We start from the raw sequence: 20787 nt of genomic DNA, 5'->3' as shown, positions 1-20787 counted from the left end.
TGGTCAGTTTCAGCAGCGGCTGAATCAGGACGCCTGGGGCAAAGCAGCTGGGGCGCTGCCGGGTTGGTCCCGCAGCGCCTCTCCCCGGCGCTACTGGACCAACCCGACAGCGCCCCAGCTGCTGTACCCCAGGTGTCGGCGAGAAAAGCCTGGTCTGCTGGGGGGGAGGGGGGCGCACTAGCTGCGCCCCCCCCCCCAGCAGACCAGGGAGACGCGGAGCGGCTTTTCTCGCCGCGAAGGACGCGGGTGGCGGGACCGCGGCGCGTCTGGGCGGTCCCGCCGCCCGCGTCCTCCACGGCGAAAAAAGCCCCATTTGCATGTAGGGATCCGACGTAAGTCGGATCCACGTAACCCGGGGACTGCCTGTACCAAGGAAAGGTGCAGGACTTATGGCCCAAATCTTCAAAGGTATTTGAGTGTGTGAGTCTCGTTGATGGGGGCATTGGGCATTGAACTCCAGAAACAGGCACCTCCCTCCATTTGAGATTCTCAGCTGTGAAGCCTCCCTTGAAGTAAGTCACCTAATCCAGGTCAGCTGTTGAGGTAGCCCATGCTCCTTCTCGTGAAACCCCAGAGAAAGAGAGAGAGAGAAAGAGAGAGAGAAACAGGTCAGCCCATTATACCCAGTAACCCAATGGTTAGGGAATGTGGGAAATCGAGGTGCAGATTTCTGTTCTGAATCAGGTAATGTGGGAATTTGAACCAGGGCCTTTTGTGCAATTTAAATTTAAATCCCGGCTTCATTTGCAGTTTCGATATGTCTAATTTACATCCCTTTTTCTAGAAAAGGGATGTAATCTAGACATACCCGTGCCTAACTCTTCCGTTGCGTTGCAGTGGGCTCCTGGGACCTGACTTGGGGCTAAGGATTTCACTGGGGGGAGTGCATGTTGTAGTTAGGTATGTGGACCAGCATGACTTGGTGTGCTGTACAGGCAGTGTGCTTGTGGAAGAAAGAAAATTGTTATCCCAAAAACAACTCATTGGTTATGTCTACACTATAGCCTCTTGCGCAAAAAATATGCAAATGAGGCAAAGCGTGGAATATTGCCACACCTCATTTGCATCATAGGGACCTTTTGGAGATGAATGTTTCTATTGCAAGGGCTTGTAGTGGTTACAAGAACCTCTGGGACTTTTGGGGAGGTAAGTTGTGGCCTTCCAGTCCCCATATCTGTGTGTAAAAGGTAGCTACAGGCAGCCTAGGCCCATGAGCATCTCCAAAGCATTTGGCTATGTCTACACTATGAGCAGGAGTGTGAGGCACACCTCACACACACATGCTAGCTCTCTGAGATCTAGTGTGAGTATAAATAGTAGCATAACAGCCGTAGCAAAGGCAGCAGTGGCAGTGGCATGGCAAACCCAGTGGATATATACTGGGCACAGCTAGGCCGTACTACCACTTTCCATGCTAGTGTGGCTACACAACTAGTTATCCTAGCACTAGCTTTTACCTTACCTGGGAATTGCACCTGTAGTTCATATGCACCTGTAGTCCATATGCCATCTGCTTAAGGCACTGGCATAATCTTGTTTGCACATACAATTTGTAAGGGGGGGGGGGGTGAGGGCCTTATTGTGACGTGAGGAGTAGAGAGGAAGATGCAGAGGGAGCAGAAGAAAGTGTGACTTACTGAGCCCACCCCTCTGACAGCAGAGCCTAGTTTTGGCATTGGGAGAATGACCAGGAGTAGATGGTGTGTCTCTTTTGGAGGCTAAAGTGGAGAAGCTGCTGGAGGCTGAGGCTGATACCGCTGGTGGAACTACAGGTCACAGCTGGCTTCTGTAGCAACCTCTGAACCCACAGCAATGGCACAAGCCTCATATGGCAGTGTGAGAAGTGCCTCTGAAGCACACTGGTCTCCTAAGACCACTGTTAGATATGTTTCTGGCCGCGGTGGGAAGTTACCCACTATTTATATATTTATTTATTTAAAATATTTTTACACACACACACACACACAAAATCCCAATAAAAGCATAGGTACAAAGGGTGGCTTTAGCCCAGCACTGAAACTGTACCAGCGTTGGCGCCAGGCAAATGACCCAGGGGAGAGAATTCTATAGCCTAAGGGCAAAAACCGGGAAGACCCTGCTCCACGTAGATGTCAGCCTGTAAACCTCGTTTTTTGAGGAATAAGGGATCTTGCGCAAAAGGGTTTTTTTCCAACAATATCGCAAAAACTTCTTCTGCTAAAAGGATCGGAAGAGGATATGCAAATGAGCATGTGAGATATGCAAATAAACACTCCATTTGCATATCTCCTGCAGAAAAAAACTCTCCATGTAGACATAGCCTCAGTGCAAGGCAGGTTTCCTGTATTATTCATGTAACTTTGTTCTGAACTCTTTCCAATTTGTCAACATCCTCTTTTAAAGCAGGGCCAGCAAAAATGGATGCTGTATTCCAGGAATGGTCTCACTGATGCCCTATAGACAGGAAATACCACCTCATGACTTTTACTTGCTTTTCCCTTACTAGTATGGCCAAAGATCACATTTGTCCTCTCAATCATTGCAGCACACCAGGAATTTAGGTTCAGTTGATTGTGCACCAAACCCCCTAAGGCCTTTCCTGAGTCACTACCTGCTTAAATTCTGAGTGTGACCTACATTCTTTGTTCCTAGACATATGACCTTGCCTTTGTATGTATTAAAATGATCTTTTAGCAAACCTAGATTACCACTCAATTCAGATTGCTTTTCAGAACTGACTGGCTGCAGCTATTCACTTCTCCAGTAATTTTTTTGTCATTTGCAAACTCTAGCAGCAATAATTTCATATTTTACTACATATTATTGATAAAGAATACATTGGCCCAAAAATGAGTGCCTGAGAGATCCCACTGTATAAAGTCCACTGGAGGACAATTCCCCTTTTACAATTTAAATATCAGTTATTCCATTAGATTTTTTTATAGTGCTATGTTTAATTAGAATGTCATCTGATACCTAGTCAAATGCCTTATAGAAATCTATTATGTTAACTTTAACTCAGCTAAATTCAGTACCCACTCTAAGTACCTTTTCTTATTAGCTTAATTTATCAGCTTAATTCACTCTTATTGACAATTTCTTACCCTTTTTTTCTTCTTTTTCCTCCTCTTCCCTCCCCCACCCCCATGCTGTTTATTTCAAAACTAGATCCCTTAAACACCATTCATCTGAAGAAGTGGGTTGTGCTCACGAAAGCTCATGACACCATCTACATGTTTGGTTAGTCTCTAAGGCAGGGCTACTCAACACGCAGCCTGTGGGCTGCATGTTGCCCGCCACCCGTTTGTTTGCAGCCCGCAGTACAGTTTGGGTTTATGCGGGGCTCAACACACAGCCCGCAGGTGGGAGCCAAAATGAAAAAGTAAACAATATAATGATCTTCTATTGATATGCGTTTTAGTAGTTAAATTCCTGGACTGTCGTTGCTCATTATGGGTGGAAATTGGGTAAATATTGCATTTTATTAATAACAGCAGAACTGACTTAAATGGGGCCTGTGTGTTGTGTAGTCTTGCCTTACTTAATCTTTGTATTCATGCCGGTCAGTGTGAAAGAAACTATTTGCATATATTTGCATATATTTGCATATCTGTGCAACCACACTTAAGTTGCGGCCCTCGGTATATGCTATGAGTATCATTGTGGCCCCCAGGGCTTCCAAAGTTGAGTAGGCCTTCTCTAAGGTTCTGTAAGACTATCTGTTGTTTTTTAAGTTATTCCAGTTACAGACTCACACGACTACCCCTCTGAAACTTTTTAGCTAAATTCATAATCCTATCAAGTAACTATTTCACACTTGTAAGACTTAATTTCCATAAAACCTTATAGATTGGCCTTAGTTTTGGTATCATCTTTTTATGCTTTACTGATTGCAACCTGGATCAGCTAATTGGCCTGTACTTCTCCAAACATCCTGTTTACCATGTTTGAATATTGGCACAATATGAGCTTTCCCCTGTACTTCTGGAATTTCCCCAGTATTTTGGGATTTGTTCACTATCAACATCAGTGGCCCTGAGAGCTCCTCGACCAATTATTTTAAAAGCTGTTTCACTTTAGTGGTTGCTGTTTAAAATCCTGTTTGATTATGAAATACTTTCTTTTCTATGTAAGATGTAAAAACATTAACCAACATCTTCCAAGTAGAGAACAAAAAATATTTATTGAACTTTTTGGCATCATTGTTAACCATTTTAGATGCTTTTTTCTAGTAAAAGAACTGTACCTTTCTTCCCTCTCTTCACTCCCCTGATTCTGTAGAATCTACCTGAATCAGACCTTCTTCAGCTCCCTCATCTGTTGCCCTTCATCTTGTCCTCACGCTGAAACCTCTTTAATTCCCTACACAGGAGTTCAGGTACAATGGCAGAGTCATTCTATTTCTGCTTCCTGTGGTATCCAACACCCCACAACTCTGGGTTTAAAAAACAGAAAAAATACTTTGATAAAAAATTCTCAGAAAACCCTTGAAAAATGAATAATCACACTGTTTCTCAATATGTGAATGGAAAACATTAAGAATTTGTTTGAATTCTTCACAAAAAATCATGACCAGTTCGGTGTACAAGGCAAACATGTAGAAAGACCAGACGAGTTTAAAAGAGCTTGCAATATAAATATTTGCTTTCTGTTACGGAATAAAGTTTAGAGTGTAACAAATATTTGCTAAAGAACGAAAGTAGAAATAGATAGAAAGCCTTCTGCTCAATTCAATCACTTGGTAATCCGATCTTTTAATTTGTGTGCTAAAACCAGAGGAACCAAATTATTTGTACCAACAGAACAATTTCCACCCTATCTTTGATAAAATTTGATGACTTCAGGCATGCATTAGTGGATAATTCTACCGCTGACTGTAAAAAGTTGTCATTAATAAGGAAGAGACCAATATTCTTAATGAAATTAAGGAAAATAGATCCCAAGCAAGATCTGTGATAACAAAAGATGATGGAGCGTGGAGGGGGGTGGCTAGTTCAGAGTGCTGGCAAGACTCAATAGAGTTTTGCATCTGCGCTTCAGTGTTTACAAACCTGCTCTGTGCAATGAGGCCAACAGCCTCTGAGGGGCCCCGGAAGACGTGAAGGAGAGGGCCCAGCTCTGCTCCCGGAAAGGCCAAGGCTGAGGGCAGCGAGCCCTCTGCACTGCCCGGAGCGCAGTGCAACCCTCTCCGCTACCCTTAGCATGGCCTGGAGCATGTGGTGTGGTGCTCCAGCAGCGATTTAAAGGGCTTGGTGCTCTGGCTGCTGCTGCTGCTGTTTCGGCAGCTGCCTCCTTTGCTGTGGCTCCCTCCCTGTCAGCGGGCCTGCCTCTGTCTGTGACTGGTAACATCTGATAACCGTTGTGAGTATATAAAGCTATTGGGGGGATCTCGGGGTCAGGTTTACACAGGCATTTAGGCACCGCATGATTCTGATAGGTGCCTAGTGAGGTGTTCAGTAGTGCTTAAGAAAGGAATGGGAGTTAGGGGCCTGCCCTGCTCAGGTGCTTCTGTAAATCCCACTGGGCACCTCTCTGCATCTCTAGGCATCTAAATACCTGTATAAATTTGGCCACCAGTCTATTTCCTCAGAAATATTTTATTTTCATAAACCACCTCTTTTAGACACAGTCCAGATCAGATGACTGCTGCACCTAGTCCAGTGTCTGATAGTGACCAGTCCAAGATTATACAGAGGCACATGCAGGAAACCCCATAGCGGGCATAGTACTCAACCTTTGCCATGACATGTATATTTTAACTCTATCTCCTGTTATCATGTTCTCATTATCTGTATTTAAGTGACATTCTTTAAAAACCTTGTCATGCTCAGGGGCTGAGCGAGAGGATGTGGCCATGTGTTCCCCATGCGTTGTTTTTCAAAAACACAAAAAGGGTTGCAGCCTGGTGCACTGAAGATAAGCAGGGGCCATAGTTTCCACAGTCGTTCTCACAATTTTGGCAGGTAGCAGGAGGATTTGTGAGTGTGCTAACAGTGTGCCCATATTCATGGCTCCATGAAGGAGCTACTGACTCTCATACCTGGCTCCTTGCAGGACAAGGCTAGAGCGTATGCTCTCCCAGTGAAGATTCTGGGCCTCAGATACTGCCACTTGGTGTCTGGTCAGGCCACAGGGGTGAGGGAGTGGACGGTATGAAGCACAAGCATGTACAGTTGTTCACTGAGGGGGCATCTGTCTACACTGCACCTTTTTCCAGAATAACGGCTGTTATTCCAGAAAAACAATACTAGCGTCCACACAGCGATTGCATTATTTCGAAAGAAAATCCAAATAACGGAGGGCATTTTCTGACGTTGGTAAACTTCATTCCATGAGGAACAACGCCTCTTCCGGAAAAGTTCTTTCGGAAGAGGGTGTGTGTAGAGCTCCACTGCTTCTATGTTGAAATAGCTCCTCCCCAGGGCCATTCTAAATTATCCCTCCCTGGTGCCTCCTGGGGCTCTAAATCGAGGTCACGCGTCCAGATTAGGGGGGCTTGCCCCGGAATAATTTTGAGGCTTCCCTGTAGCGTGGATGCTCTATTTCAAAATAAGCTATTCCAGAAGATCTCTTCTAGAATAGCTTTTTTCTGAAATAAGCTTGCAGTGTAGATGTACCCTGAGCAAGGCTGGAAGGCAAAATGACTGGGTAGGATGTGGCCTGTTCAGGTGGAGAATGAGAGCTATCTGAAAGGCCATCAAAACAGGGCTGTGCAGAAGGGGAAAGACCCTACCATGACCACAAAGACCTTCAAACACAGACCAGGCTTTCTAGGAATAATCCAGGACTTTTTTTCCAGAACAGTGTTTCAACCTCTTGGGGGGTTATGAAATACTGTCAGGGAAGCTGCAAGTTAGAGAGCTCAGCATTACAGTTTAAAGCAAAGAAAGCCAGTTCAGGTGTTTCCTGTCAACTTTTTAGAACATACACACACATTTAATAGGCTTATCGTTGTTATAATTGATACGTGTGTTACTCATACTTTTATAGCAAAAGTAAGGAGTCGTGAAAATGTTTTCCTTCGAATAAGGAGCCACCAGCCAGCGAAGATTGAGAAATACTACTTTAGAGATTAATCTGCGTATTTGTTTTCACCAGCATTTGGGTCCTAGGTTGCAATACTGATGTCATCAACACCCACTAATAACGCCATCTGTCTCTGTGAGCTCTGACATCATCAGTTTGATGAGGGCTTGATGGCAGTGGAGCAGTTGACTGGATAGGGGCATTCCTGAGGAACCTGATTGAAGATGCCAGTTTTGATCATGATGTGGTTGAACTTAAACAAGTAGCTACAGAGTGGAACCAGGCAAAGTGGATTCCAAAGCCAAACAGTGTTTCCAAAAGATAAACATGATCCATCCAGTAAGACATATTGTCCTAGTGAAGGACTAGACAACTGAGGCAAAGACTGTCCCTAGTTGTAGGCTGGAGCAGGTCTGAGACTAGTTGGAATAAATTGTCAAATACTTCTGCCTGGGACAGAGCAAGTCTGGTTGAGATATGTGACTGCCATCATAGATGTCTGCTGCAGCAAGATTGCCCTTCTTGTGAATTAGGGCATACGAACAATGTCAGTAACTCAGGGGGCCAAAAGCTCTTTTTCAAGCAGCGGTGCGAGCACAGTTTGGTGAGAAATGGGGGAGAACTCTGCTCCCCCATGACCTGGTCCACACGATGGGAAAGTCGGGACTGAGAATGTCTCCGAACACAAAATCCACAAAATGTAAGGCACTCAAGAGTCTGTCCTTTGGCGTTGAAGTAGGACCTAGATCATCCCTGATAGGTCTTTGGCCAACCTGTTCTTGAAAACCTATGAGAGGGATTCCACAACCACCCTAGGAAGGTTAAGCCGTTCTAGAGCTTAACTGCTCTTATGGGTAAGTTTTTTATAATATCTTACCTAAACATCTCTTGCTGAATATCAAGGGAATTGCTTCTTATCCTCCTTTCAGTGCACGTGGAGAACAATTTATCACTGTCATCCAGAACAGCCCTTAACATATTTGAAGACTGTTATTGGATCCTCACTCAGTCATCTTGCCTCAAGAATAAACATGCCCAGTATTTTTAACCTGTCCTCATAAGTCAGGTTTTCTAAACCTTCTATCATTTGTGTTGCTTTCCTTTGGACTCTCTCATATTTTCATACCTTTCCTGAAGCATAGCATCCAAAACTGGACATAGTATTCCATCAGAGACCTCACTAGTGCTGAGTATAGTGGGAGAGTTACCTCTTGTATTTTACTTCTGACATTTTATTAATAGACCCTAGAAAGGTATGCACCTGTTTCAGAATTGCATCACATTATTGGCTCATAGTTAATTTGTGGTCCACCATAATCCCCAGATTCTTTTCAGCAGTACTATTGCATAGCCAATTATCCCCCACTTTGTATCTCTGCACTTGATTTTTTTTCTTTCAAAGAGTAGTAATTCATTGAATTTCATCTTGTTGGTTTCAGACCAAGTCTCCAATTTGTCAAGATCATCTTGGATTCTAATTCTGATCTAACCCTCTCATCACTGTATCATCCTCAGATTTGAGAAGCACACTTTCCACTCCATTAGGCAGGTCATTAATGAAAATGTTGAATCATATTGGATCCAGGACAGACCCCCGGAGCACCCCATTAGAGACGCCCTCCCTTTTTGACAGCAAACCATTGACGACTGCTGTTCAAATACAATCTTTCAACCAGTTATGCATCCACCTTACAGTAATTTAGACCTTATAGACTATGTTTCCCTAAGAGAATGTCATGTGGGACTGTGTCCAAAAGCCTTTCTAAAATCAAGATATATCATGTCTACTGGTTCTCCCTGTCCAGTAGGCTAGTAACCTTATCAAAGAAGGAAATAAGTTAGTTAGGCATGATTTGTTCTTGACAAATCCATATGGTCTGTTCATTACAGTCCTATTATCATGTAGTTGTTTATAAACTGATTGTTTCGTGATTTGTTCTGGTGTCTTTCCAGGTATGAAATTTAAGCTGACTGTTCCCCTTTGTCCTCTTTGTTCCCCTTTTTAAAGGTAGGTGCTATGTTTGCCCTTCTCCAGTCTTCTGGCACCTCACTTGTCCTCTAGGAGAGCTCAAAAATAATCACTCATGCAGGGCTGGACAAGAGACAGTCTGGGGGCCAGACCCAGCCCACAGATTGCATCTGGCTGCTGTCTATTTATATGTTGCTGCCTATGCCACCAAATTTCCAGGCAGTGACTCAGGCAGCAAGATCCTATATAAATGGCTCACGGTTGTGGTGCTACTCTGGCACGGGCCAAATGGATGAGCCTTTTAAATAGCCACAGCAACCCCGGGTAGCTGCTAGGCGATGAGGTAGCGGTGGGGCCGTGAGCCCTTTGCTGGGTTTTTCAATTCAAAGCCTCTAGCCCCAGACAACTCTGCAGGGGAGGCTAGTCCCCAGTCCCACCTCTTCTGCTTGCTTTTGGAAGTGGAGCTGGCCTGTGACCACATAGCAAAATCCTTTGTGGCCCTCTTGCAAAAATTATTGCCCCCCTGCACTAATGGGTCTGAAATTGCTTCAGCTAGTTCCTTAAGTGCCCTAATATGAACTTTATCAGGCTTTGCTGACTTGAATACATCTAATTTACCTAATATTCTTTAATCTGTTCTTTCCTTACTCTGGATTGTGCTCTTGCCTCATTCTTGTTAATATTAACCGTGTTAAGCATCTGGTTACCATTAACCCTTTTAGTGAAGACTGAACCAAATTAGGTATTAAACACTTCAGCCTTTTTGATGTCATCAATCATTAGCACTTCTTGACTCCTTCATCTTTCTGTTGCTCCTAAAGTATTTATAGAACTTTTATTATTACCTTGTTTGTTTCGTGCTAGGTTCAATTCATTTTATACTGTAATCTTTGTGATTTTTTTCTCTGTGTGCTCACACTATTTTTTTTATAATCATCTTTAGCAACTTATCCATGTTTCCACTTTTTGTGGGATTCCTTATTAATTTTCATGTCATTAAAGAACTCTTGACAGACACTCTTTCACATAGTTTGCTTTTGTGCCTTTCATATTTTCTCTTTGGAAAAACTGTCAGTTTTCCTGCATGCCTTTTTCCCTTGGATTTTCTTCCCGTGTGATTTTACCTGCCAGTTCTATGAGTTTATGAAAATCTGTTTTTTTAAGTCAGTTGTCCTTATTCTGATGCTCCCTCGCCTTCCTTTCCTTAGCATCATGAAATGTATCATTTCATCACGCCTTTCTTTCAGATTGCCTTCAACCTTTGGACTGGCAGCAAAATTTCTTCCTGTTGGAATCAAGTCTAAAATGATCTCCCCAGGGTTACTTCTACCTTCTGAAACAGGAGAGTTGCCCTCAACACGTTCCAAGAATTTACTGGAAATTGTATGTGTTGCCATATACTTTTCCAGCCGGTTAGTTGTAGTTAAAATATCCCCCTCACCACCAGCGCTTTGTGTTTTTGGATGTTTCTGTTGTTTGTTTTAGAAATGCCTCATGCTCCTGCTCTTCCTGATTAGACCTAGTATATACTCCTCCTGTGATGATGCCCCTGTTTTTCCCCTGTTATCTTCACCCAGAGCCGTTTAGCTGGTGTGTCTCTCATTTCCTTCTGGGCCTCGTGGAGAGCGGGTGTCAGTTGGTATGTGGGCATACTCTCTCCATGTACCATCCCAGCTCTGCACAGGTAGCAGACCAGGAAGCCCACAGATTCAGTTCAGAGGTGAAGGTGCTCCACTAGGTTTATTGTCAATGAAGCAGGGTCCTGGTGCCTGGCAGACTCTAATGGGACACTAACACCTGTGTGCCTGTGATAGTGGTCTCAGGTCAGTGAGTAGTGTGACTTTCCACTGCCCTCTGGGCTGGACAAAGATGTCCCTCCTGTGATTTGTACACATTGATACAAACTAATTACACATTATACTTCTGACAGCTAATTACTGGCCCTCTCTCTTGTACCTGCTGCTTCAAACAAAACATTTCCATCCATCATCATGTTCTTCCGCCCTTGCCCTTATTTGGGATTGGTGTGCACCTGTACAGGATTGTCTCGGGATTGTGTTTATGCTGTGACTTTGTGTTGGGATGTACCTGGACTAGCCTTCTGGAATGTGTTTATATGAATACCATGTGCCTAGCACTTCTCAGGAGCGTCTGTGTTTTACAACATTCATCATGCTTTTGCCAAGTCTGTGTACCAGACAGGGAACTTGTAGGCAGGTGTTTCCTTTATGGCAGGTCCTGACTTTTGCTCATAGCCTGGCTTTTGCTGATTTTTAGGTCAGGCCTTCAGCCTACTGTTCCAGGCTCCCTCTTTCAACTATCCTCAGAACAAGTGTATACATGCTTGATGTACAATGCAACGCCTGTTCCCTTTCACCTGCTTGTCCTTTCAGAAAAAGCAAAACCCCAGATATGAGATGTATCCTCTCCAGTCTCAGTGATGCCATTTAAGTAGTAACTTACTGTGTATACTAATACTTTCAGTTCTTCCTGTTTATTTCCCGTTCTTCTTGCATTTGTGTGTAAACATCTAAAAATCTGAGCAGATTCCCCCACTGTTCTCCCTCTTATTGCTCCTACAAACATATTATCTTCCATTCCGCCCTTACCACCTCAACATCTAGCCCTTTGAAAAGGTCACCTTTTTAAATGGCAGCCTGTGAGTATTTATCACCTACTCCATTTGAACTTAGTTCAAAGCCTTCCTCATCCGGTTGGCAAGTCAGTGACTGAGGCTGCTCTTCCACTTCTTGGCCAAGATAGCCCCATCTGTTTCCAGTAGTCCTGTGTCCCAACCAGTATCCATGGTCAAAGAAGGCAAAGCGCTTCTATTGACCACAACCTGCACAGCCATGTGTTCATCTCCAGGGGACGTGTGTTCCTGCCTTGACAAGTGTGACTCAATGGTCAGTTCATAGATTTATAGGGATTTTCTGTTGCACATTAGATGGAGGGTTTCTGAGAACTAGGCCAGAGTGAGAACCTGTAACCACCCCCAGTTGCCTGTACTAACCACGGTACCACTGGGCATTCTTCTCTAAGTAGAGATGAGAATGGTTAACTGGTAAGCCTCACCCTTAACGGATGAGACTTACAAGTTCCAGTTAACTGGTAGGGGCCTGAGCAGCTGCCCTCCCTATGTTTAACCGGGTAACCAATTAAATGGGATTTTACATCCCTACTCCCAAGACCCACCATAAGAACTGGTTGATTTTTTTTCAAAATGAAATGTTTTTATTTTCAATTTGAAATGACTGTTTTGAATTTTACTTTTATTTAAAATTAAAAAGGTAAAAACAAACTTGACAATGAAATTAAACATTTCAACAAAAAAGTTAAAATGTGGCATTTCCCACTAAATGAAAATTCAACTTCATTTCAGAATTTGTGAAATTGTTTATAAAAAGTTTCATTTTGACAAAGTTGAAAGGCTTTGTTTCGAACTTACTATAGCAAGTGAAACAGGGACATTGAAATGAAGCACTTTGACCAAATTGAAATAGTGTTTTGATTTTTTTGTTAAAAACTTTAACAGAATCATTACCTTCCTGCAAAACATCTTGATTTTTTGAATACGAATGCAGTGGTGGGGAGTTTTATTACCAGATCTAACTAACAATGACCCACGTGCCCAGGAAATCAAATGCCTGCTGATAGAAAATCACCTGATCCAAGTCCTGTCTCAGGGTATAGGTGCAAAGAAGGTTTAGACCCAACCTCTTCATTCAGAGGTGCAGCAGGTTTCCTAGTGTGACTTCAGGCTCCTCAAGCAGCCTGATCTGGGGCCTTGGAGAACAGCCTGGCAACCTAACCATAAACATGGATGAGGCAGCTAAAGGAAACCCTTTCTCCCCATTCCAACCACCAACTAGTTTAAGAAGCCAGAATCACATGACTTTCCCCTCTGTGGGGAGTTGTGGCCTAGCCATGGTGGTTAGAAATGGGAGGAAAAATTACGGAAAAAAGCAATAGGGAGAAACCCAAAGCCATAGGGTGGGATAGAACATGATTTGCTAGTATATTAGGTTTGGCTTGTCGATCCTATGCAGTGACATGGAAGACCCAAGCCAAGCAATATACGAAAAGAAGGACAAATGAAGGGCATTTGGAGACCTGCGTGAGAAAACAGTGTGGGGAAAGCAAAAAATTGTGTGTGTGCCTGTGTCTGTGTATATGTGCATACCGAGAGTTCTCCCTCATGTACTTAAATACAAACCTAGAGTGAAAACTGAAATAGAGTAGGCATAACACAGCAAGCAGTGGGGTACTGAATAATTCTGTGTGTAGTTGGTCATTTTATACATTTATCTCTCTCATTCTTTTTCAGAAACTCTCAGAGATGGGCTCCACGTAACACTTCAGTTCTGAAAAACTAAGGACAGATGACTCAGTAGTGTGCAATGGAGAAAACAGCAGGAGAAATACCAGCCCTGAGGCTACCATTTTATGTCTTATTGTACTGCAGCCATGCACTCCCAACTCCCAGTGTGCTGCCTTAGGGAGAGAACACGCTTGTCAGACATTACTAGATCCATTTGTTGTCTTACAACTTTTTCACTTTTGCATTGTGCAATCCACTTGTGAGAAGAGGAATGATGACTTTTTATAGATGCTGTTTGATTCTCTTGGCATTTATCTGGAACACCTCTGCCTATGGACCAAACCAAAGGGCACAGAAGAAGGGAGACATTATTCTTGGGGGACTCTTCCCCATTCATTTTGGAGTGGCTGCCAAAGACCAGGATCTAAAATCTAGGCCAGAATCAGTAGAGTGTATAAGGTAAGCCAACAAGAATTGTAAAATAGACAATGCTGGAGTCTTTACACTGATCAGTTATAAGTGAGATGAATTACTGCATCAGTAGAATAGCTGTAGCTAAGAATCAAACAAGCTCCTCTTAGCTGTTTATAGTATCTTTAATACATTTTGTAACCCAAATGCTTTACAGAGTTAAATATTTTTCATTCTGTCTACATTATCTTCCTTTACCTTCTATCCCCACTTTATCTACTGGTGGGGAGCACTCTGTGAAGGCAATAGACTTGCTCTCCACAGATCTAGGTGATACAAAACCATGGAAGTGTGTGCTGATGGTGTAAAGACAATGAATGGTGCATAAGCTAATGTAAATGTTAAGAATGATTTGTTGGCTTACAGTGAGAAACGACATTCCAGGCTATAGTTCCCAATTCTACCAAATCACAAATCTATTCAGGCAATGAATAATGGATGTTTAAATAATATTTATATACATACATGTATACTTCACTTAGTCACAGCAAAAGCAATGAAAGGGTACCTCTACACAGCACCGCTATTTTGGGATAATGTCTGTTATCCTGAAATAGCATTCTATGCTGTTTACACAAGAAGCCCGTTATTTCGAAATACATTCAAAATAACGGGCTTGTTGTTCTGGCTTCCTGTAAACCTCATTGCAAGAGGATTAAGGAAGATGCTGGAATAGCAATTTATTTTGAAATTTAGCGCTGTGTAGACAGCGTCAAATTTAGAAATAAGCTATTTCTAAATCAGCTATGCAATTTACATAGCTCAAATTGCATAGCATATTTCGAGCTATGCTCTACTGAGTAGACATGCCACCAGTGACCAGAAAATTGTAAAATTGTCTGACTACAATCATGTATGGCAAATAAGGGTTTTGAAATAATAAATTCTTCTATTTTTATTGAACTTTTCATCCTTGCTAAACACTTCACTCAACATGAGGTAAATTTTTAAGTGTTTAGGTGTCTAACAATGCAGATTGGGTGAAATCAGATGTCTAGGTAATTTTGAAAATCCCGCTAGGCACCTATCTTCCTCCTTAGGTACCTCCTAAATACTTTTAAAAATCTGGCCCTACAGTCCCAAACCTGAATTCAGTAATCAGTCCTTCAAGCAAAATTCAGTTACTTTCACATAAATACCGCTTATAGACAGGTCAGTCTTTGGCATTAAACCCTGTATATATGGATGTGAATTGCTTCTTCCACTACTGAAATACAGCCAGTTTTGTGCTGAGACATGGCAGATGTTTAACCTTGCCCAGCAACACTACATAGCAATTTAAGATTGGAAATTATGACAAACTGAATTCAACTGAAACTTGATGAAGGCAAAATATAAGATATTCAGTTTGGAATTTGGTCACGAGAAAGAGGGAAACACGTGTGTTCCTGAGCAGTAAAGTGACATGGGGCTTTAATACCAACAAGAGGTCAGGGCATCTGTTTTACATCTTATCTGAAAACAGCCTGTTTAGAAGTACCCTGATTTCTAATACGAGGCTGGGGAATTAGTTCAGTGCAAATTTGGAATTATGATAACGAATTACTAACACCATTTCTGCTTCTCCTAGAGTGGTGGTTTTCAACCTGCAGTCTGCGAACCCTCTGGAGGCTCACAGACAATGTCTAGGGACCTGGGAAAGGTTATCAGTGTGATAGAACAGTGGTTTTTCAACACATGGTCAGAGGATCCCTCGGGGAACTGCAGACTGTCTCCACTACAAAGTGGATTAACACTGCTTCAGTGGATCCACTGGGGCTCATTCAGTGAGTCTAGTGAAGACTCGCTAAATTGACTGCTGATCACTCTCCTGTCGACTATGGTACTCCATCAGAACAAGATGAGTAAGGGGAATTGACAGGAGAGCTTCTTCTGTCGACCTAGCATGGCATGAACCCTGCAGTAAGTAGATCTAAGCTATGTTGATTTGAAGTATGCTACTAATGTAACTTAAAGTACATAGCTCAGATCTACCTGTCCCTGTAGTGTAGACCTGCCCTAAGATTTCCAAAGGGGTCTGCACCTCTGTCCATTTGAAATGTAAGGGACAATTCTGACCTAGGGTTTTTACTGGTTTCCTGTCCAAATAGCGAGCAGGTTCAATCCAATTAATTTGTAAGATCATAGTGGTTTGAATATAATGCATAACAGAGCAGAAGGAAAGAACTTCAGCAAAAGAATTCTGAAGCTGTTCTTGCTTTATTTAATGCACCTACCTACAAACTATAGATTAGATCTACACAATGGACTTTCAGTGGCTCTCAACCTGTTTACCGTTGTGGGCCACATCCAGTACTACCTGGATGGCCCTGAGGATGTCACATGGGCTCTGACTCTGGGCTGTGCTCTAAGCATCGCGCAGATTGAGAACCACTGACTTAGATTAAGTGGTGCAACCGCTAACTGTGAGGGGGTCCCTAGAGGGAGCCTAGGACTATGGGACTGCTGTGCCCCCTTAAGTCTCTCCAGCCTGGGCTGTATCTCTCAATGCCTTTCAGGGGAGAAGCAGCACCCTTTCCATGTTCTGTTATCACTCACCACGCCCAACTGAGCAGCCGCTCATCCAGCAACTAGATTGCACGAATGTTCCCAGAGCCACTTATTAATCTCTCAGCATAAGACACCAGCTGAATCCTCTACCTCCAGCTCCCAGTTCTGTATCTCAGAAATGTACCAACTGATTTATTAATTGATTCACCACTTGCATCAATGGAAAGTAGACATACACCAGTCTTTGTAAAACCCCTGGGCAAATTTACCAGACACTTCAGGCGAACTCACTGGATAAAGATAAACAGTAAACCAAGTTTATTATTAACTACAAAAGTGAGATTTTAAGCGACTATAAGTGATAGCCAAAAAGAGTAGTTACCAAAAGAAAAGAAAATATTAGCATGTTTCCATCTTAAATGCAATAAAACTGCATTTTAAATGTGCCAACTGACATGTTATAGATCCAGCCTTTTCTTGCTTAGATAAATCCTGATCTAAATGGGTCCATTGACTTCAACAGGGATTGGATCAGGCTGATATGGAAGCAAAGGAATTTAATCACTAAGGATATGTCTAGACTGCATCCCTCTGTCGGCAGAGAGATGCAGATTAGGCAGGTCGACATTGCAAATGAGGCAGGGATTTAAATATCCTGCACCTAATTTGCATAAAAATGGCCACTCTGTTTTGCCGACTCAGCACTTCGTTGGCAAAAAGCGGCAGTCTAGAAGGGGATCTGTCGAGAAAGAAAGCCTTTTTCAGATCCCTTATGCCTCCTGCAAGGAGGTTTACAGGATCTGTCGAAAAAGGCTTTCTTTCTCGACAGAAACCCCTCTAGCCTGCTGCTTTTTGCTGACAAAGTGCTAAGTCGGCAAAATGTGGTGGCCATTTTTAGGCAAATTAGGTGCGAGATATTTAAATCCCCGCCTCATTTGCAGTGTTGACCTGTCTAATCTATAGACATACCCTATATGCAGGGCTCGACAAATACACTTATCAACTCGCCCGTGGTGAGTAGATTTCAGCTGGTCGCCCTGTTCACCGGCAGTCCACACATGCGCAGTGCGGGTCTTGCGCATTTGCGGTGCAGGGCTGGCAAGTGGTTTTTGCCGTGATTGTCGAGCCCTGCCTACGTGTGTATCTACATAGACTGCTTTTAGATAAGCACACATTAATTGATCTAACGTGGAGAAAAGATGGTTTTGCTACTTGAATTGGGCTAACTATTGCTTGTGAATGGTTTACTTCTCAAATGTAACTGTTTTCTAGTTAAGAATTGTCTGCAAACATATCTTGACATCTATATATTTATTCATAGATCAAAACTAAATTTTTGATAAATGCAAAGTAATGCATGCTGGACAACATAATCCAAATCTACATACAAAATCGGCTCCTTAAAAAAGATCTTGGAATCACTGTGGATAGTTCTGTGAAAACATCCATTTCCAGGGGCAAAACAGCTACTAGAATGTTAAAACCCATTAGTAAAGTGATAGATAATAAGACAGGAAATATAATGTTACATAAATCCATGGTACATCCACACTTTCAGTACTGCATACAGTTCCAATCGCCCCATCTCAAAATAAGATATATTAAGAAATGGAAAAGGTACAGAGAAGGGCAATGATAATCATTAGGGGACTGGAACAGCTTCCATATAAGAAAAGATTGAAAGGGTTAGGACTGTTCCGCTTGGAGAAAAGTGACAGGGGCTAGGACAGAGGCCTATAAAATCATGAAGGGGGTGGAGTCTGTGTGCGTGTAGAACTTCACTGACAAAGAATGTTTGTAGGGACCAAAAGTATAACTAGGTTCAAAAAAGAATAAATGTTGTAATGGAGGTTCAGTTCATCAAAGGCTGTTATACATGATGGCCAGAAATGCAACTCCATGCTTTGGGTGTCCCTGCCCTTCTAACTTCAGGTGCTGAGACTGGATGACAGGGGATGGATCACTAGATAATTGGCTACATTGTCCTACATTTCTATCACTGGCCTGTCCTGTCCATTCCTTTTACATCTGGCATTGGCCACTGTTGGCAGACAGGATACTGGGCTGGACGGACCATTGGTCTGACCCACTTTGGCCGCTCCTATGTTCTTATATTTTAGTTTACAAGGTCACATAAAAGCTGCTTGCTGCCATTGTCGCTTTGCATCTAGTGAACATTCATAATCAGAAATGTTTTGGCTCTAAGGACCCAGATCTTGCCTTATGATAAGTGCTCAGTGTAGCTCAAGAGGCAAATGTGCAAAGGTGTCTTTAAGCCTTTGCGGTCTCCAACCCTAGCATCCTCCAGGGTGGTACCTGGTGTCATTACACTGGTTGTGAGCACAGTCTCCCAGCCCTTCCTCCTCCCCCCTCCCCGCCCTGTGCTGCTGCCTCTGTATCACAGGCATGGATCTGTATCACAGGCAGCTTTGCTAGGGCAGGTGGCTCTGTGGGAACTGCTGCTCATGGGGAGATGGTTTTCCCCCAGGAGCACCAGCTCCCACCTGCCCACACTCCATGCTGCTGCCTCTCTGGGAGGCAGCACCATGGGGGTGGGACATGCAGGAAGCCATCTTAAAAGCCAGCTCCCTGTCTATACCAGCTCCTGCCTGCCTCTCCCGGTGCTGCTGATTTTGTATCAGAGGCAGCAGCACAGGGGGTCAGGCGGTTCTGCAGCAGGCTTAAAAGCCAGCACCCTGTGTGCTCCAGCTGAGGCCTCCCATGCACCCTTACTGCTGTGTCTGATAGGGTATGTCTACACTACAAAGTTAGTTCGAACTAACTTTCATAGGCGCTACACTAGCGCTCCGCTAGTTCGAATTTAATTCGAACTAACGGAGCGCTTAGTTCAAACTAGGTAATCCTCATTCCACGACGATTAAGCCTAGTTCGAACTAGCTAGTTCGAATTAAGGGGTGTGTAGCCCCTTAATTCGAACTAGTGGGAGGCTAGCCCTCCCCAGCTTTCCCTGGTGACCACTCTGGCCAACACCAGGGAAACTCTACTGCCCCCCTCCCGGCCCCGGACCCCTTAAAGGGGCACGGGCTGGCTACGGTGCCTGTGCCAGGTGCAAGCCTGCCAGCACCCAGCCAGCAGACCCTGCACCTGGCAAGGATCGAGCCACCCACCCGATGTCCCCCAGCCCTCCCCCTCTTCCTGGGACCAGGCTAGCAGCTCCCGGGAGCTTGCCCGGGACAGCAAGAGGCGGGCACCCGCCTGGGCTAGTGCGGACATCGTGGACCTCGTCCACAATCTCCTCACTAGGCACAGGAAGGTGGCCGGCTTGGGCAAGAGAGCTGCCAGCCTGGCCACCCAGGAGCAGATGTGCAAGAGAATCAAGGGGGTCCACTGAGACCCCCGACCCTGAGCCCTGAGCTTACAATGGCCGTACTGAGTCAGACCAAAGGTCCATCTAGCCCAGTAGCCTGTCTGCCGACAGCGGCCAACCCTAGGGACCCTGGAGGGGATGGACCGAAGACAGTGACCAAGCCATTTGTCTCGTGCCATCCCTCTCCAGCCTTCCACAAACCTTGGGCAGGGACACAACTCCTACCCCCTGGCTAATAGCACTTCATGGACCCAACCTCCATGACTTGATCTCACTTCCCTTTAAACTCTGTTCCAGTTCTAGCCTTCACATCCTCCTGCAGCAAGGAGTTCCACAGGTTGACTCTTTGCTTTGTGAAGAACAACTTTCTGTTACTACTTTGAAGCCTGCTACCCATTCCTTTCCTTTGGTGTGCTCTAGTCCTTCTTTATGGGAACTAATGAAGAACTTTTCTGTATGCACCCTCTCCACCCCACTCCTGCTTTTAGAGACCTCTATCCTGTCCCTCCTCCGTCTCCTCTTTTCTAAGCTGAAAAGTCCCAGTCCCTTTAGCTTCTCTTCATATGGGACCTGTTCCCAACCCCTGATCATTTTAGTTGCCCTCCCCTCTCCCACCCTCTCTCTTCCCCTCTCCCACCTCCTTTTCCCAGTCTCCCCCAGTTTTGTTCAATAAAGACAGATTCCATTTTTGAACACAATTGTCCTTTATTTTGTACATCAAGAAAAGGGGCTAGGGAAGGGTAAGTGGAAGGAGGTGAGGGAGGAATGGGGTACGAGCCCCCGATGGGGAGGACTGGGCTGGCTCTGCGGGCTTCTGGGGGTGGAAGCTCTCCTGAAGCCCCCCAATTGCTCCCTCTCCCCAGATGGCAGCCTGCGGCAAGTGCAGCCGGGCTGATGGCCGAGTGCTGTGATGTGCCCAGTGTGGGCACTCAGGGCACTCCAAGCCAGGACTGCTTTACAAGCGGGGCACCCCTGAGAACTGTCTGTCCGGGGTGGGGGTCAGGACCCTTTAAGCACAGCCCTCGGCTAGCCTGATACAGCATCTCCACGCTCTAAGTCCTCCTCTGATGCCCTACCAGCACTGCTTCCGGCCATCCTTAATGTGGACGCGCTAGTTCGAATTAGCAAAACGCTAATTCGAACTAGTTTTTAGTTCTAGATGCGTTAGTTCGAATTAGCTTAGTTTGAATTAACTAATTCGAA

The 20787-nt window shown here is 44.2% G+C and overlaps 1 protein-coding gene across 6 annotated transcripts in view; it reads left to right on the top strand.

The window, feature by feature from the left end:
• Window positions 1-20787, top strand: part of LOC102454429 (extracellular calcium-sensing receptor) — a 171795-nt gene that overhangs the window by 58311 nt on the left and 92697 nt on the right. For 4 of the 6 annotated variants that reach the window (XM_075904595.2, XM_075904550.2, XM_075904561.2 and 1 more), the window contains exon 2: window positions 13302-13754. In XM_075904595.2, coding sequence (XP_075760710.2) covers window positions 13567-13754 — 188 coding nt within the window. In that variant the 5' untranslated portion in view covers window positions 13302-13566. Of the gene's footprint in view, window positions 1-5156; window positions 5341-13301; window positions 13755-20787 lie in introns of those variants that run through there. The other 2 variants (XM_075904570.2, XM_075904588.2) reach the window with 2 other exon arrangements.

This window comes from Pelodiscus sinensis, chromosome 1, assembly GCF_052426305.1.
Source record: "Pelodiscus sinensis isolate ZL-2025 chromosome 1, ASM5242630v1, whole genome shotgun sequence".
In the NCBI taxonomy this organism is placed as follows: Eukaryota; Metazoa; Chordata; order Testudines; family Trionychidae; genus Pelodiscus; species Pelodiscus sinensis.
Note: the sequence above shows the minus strand (reverse complement) of the source record. Positions and strands in the feature narration are given on the sequence as shown.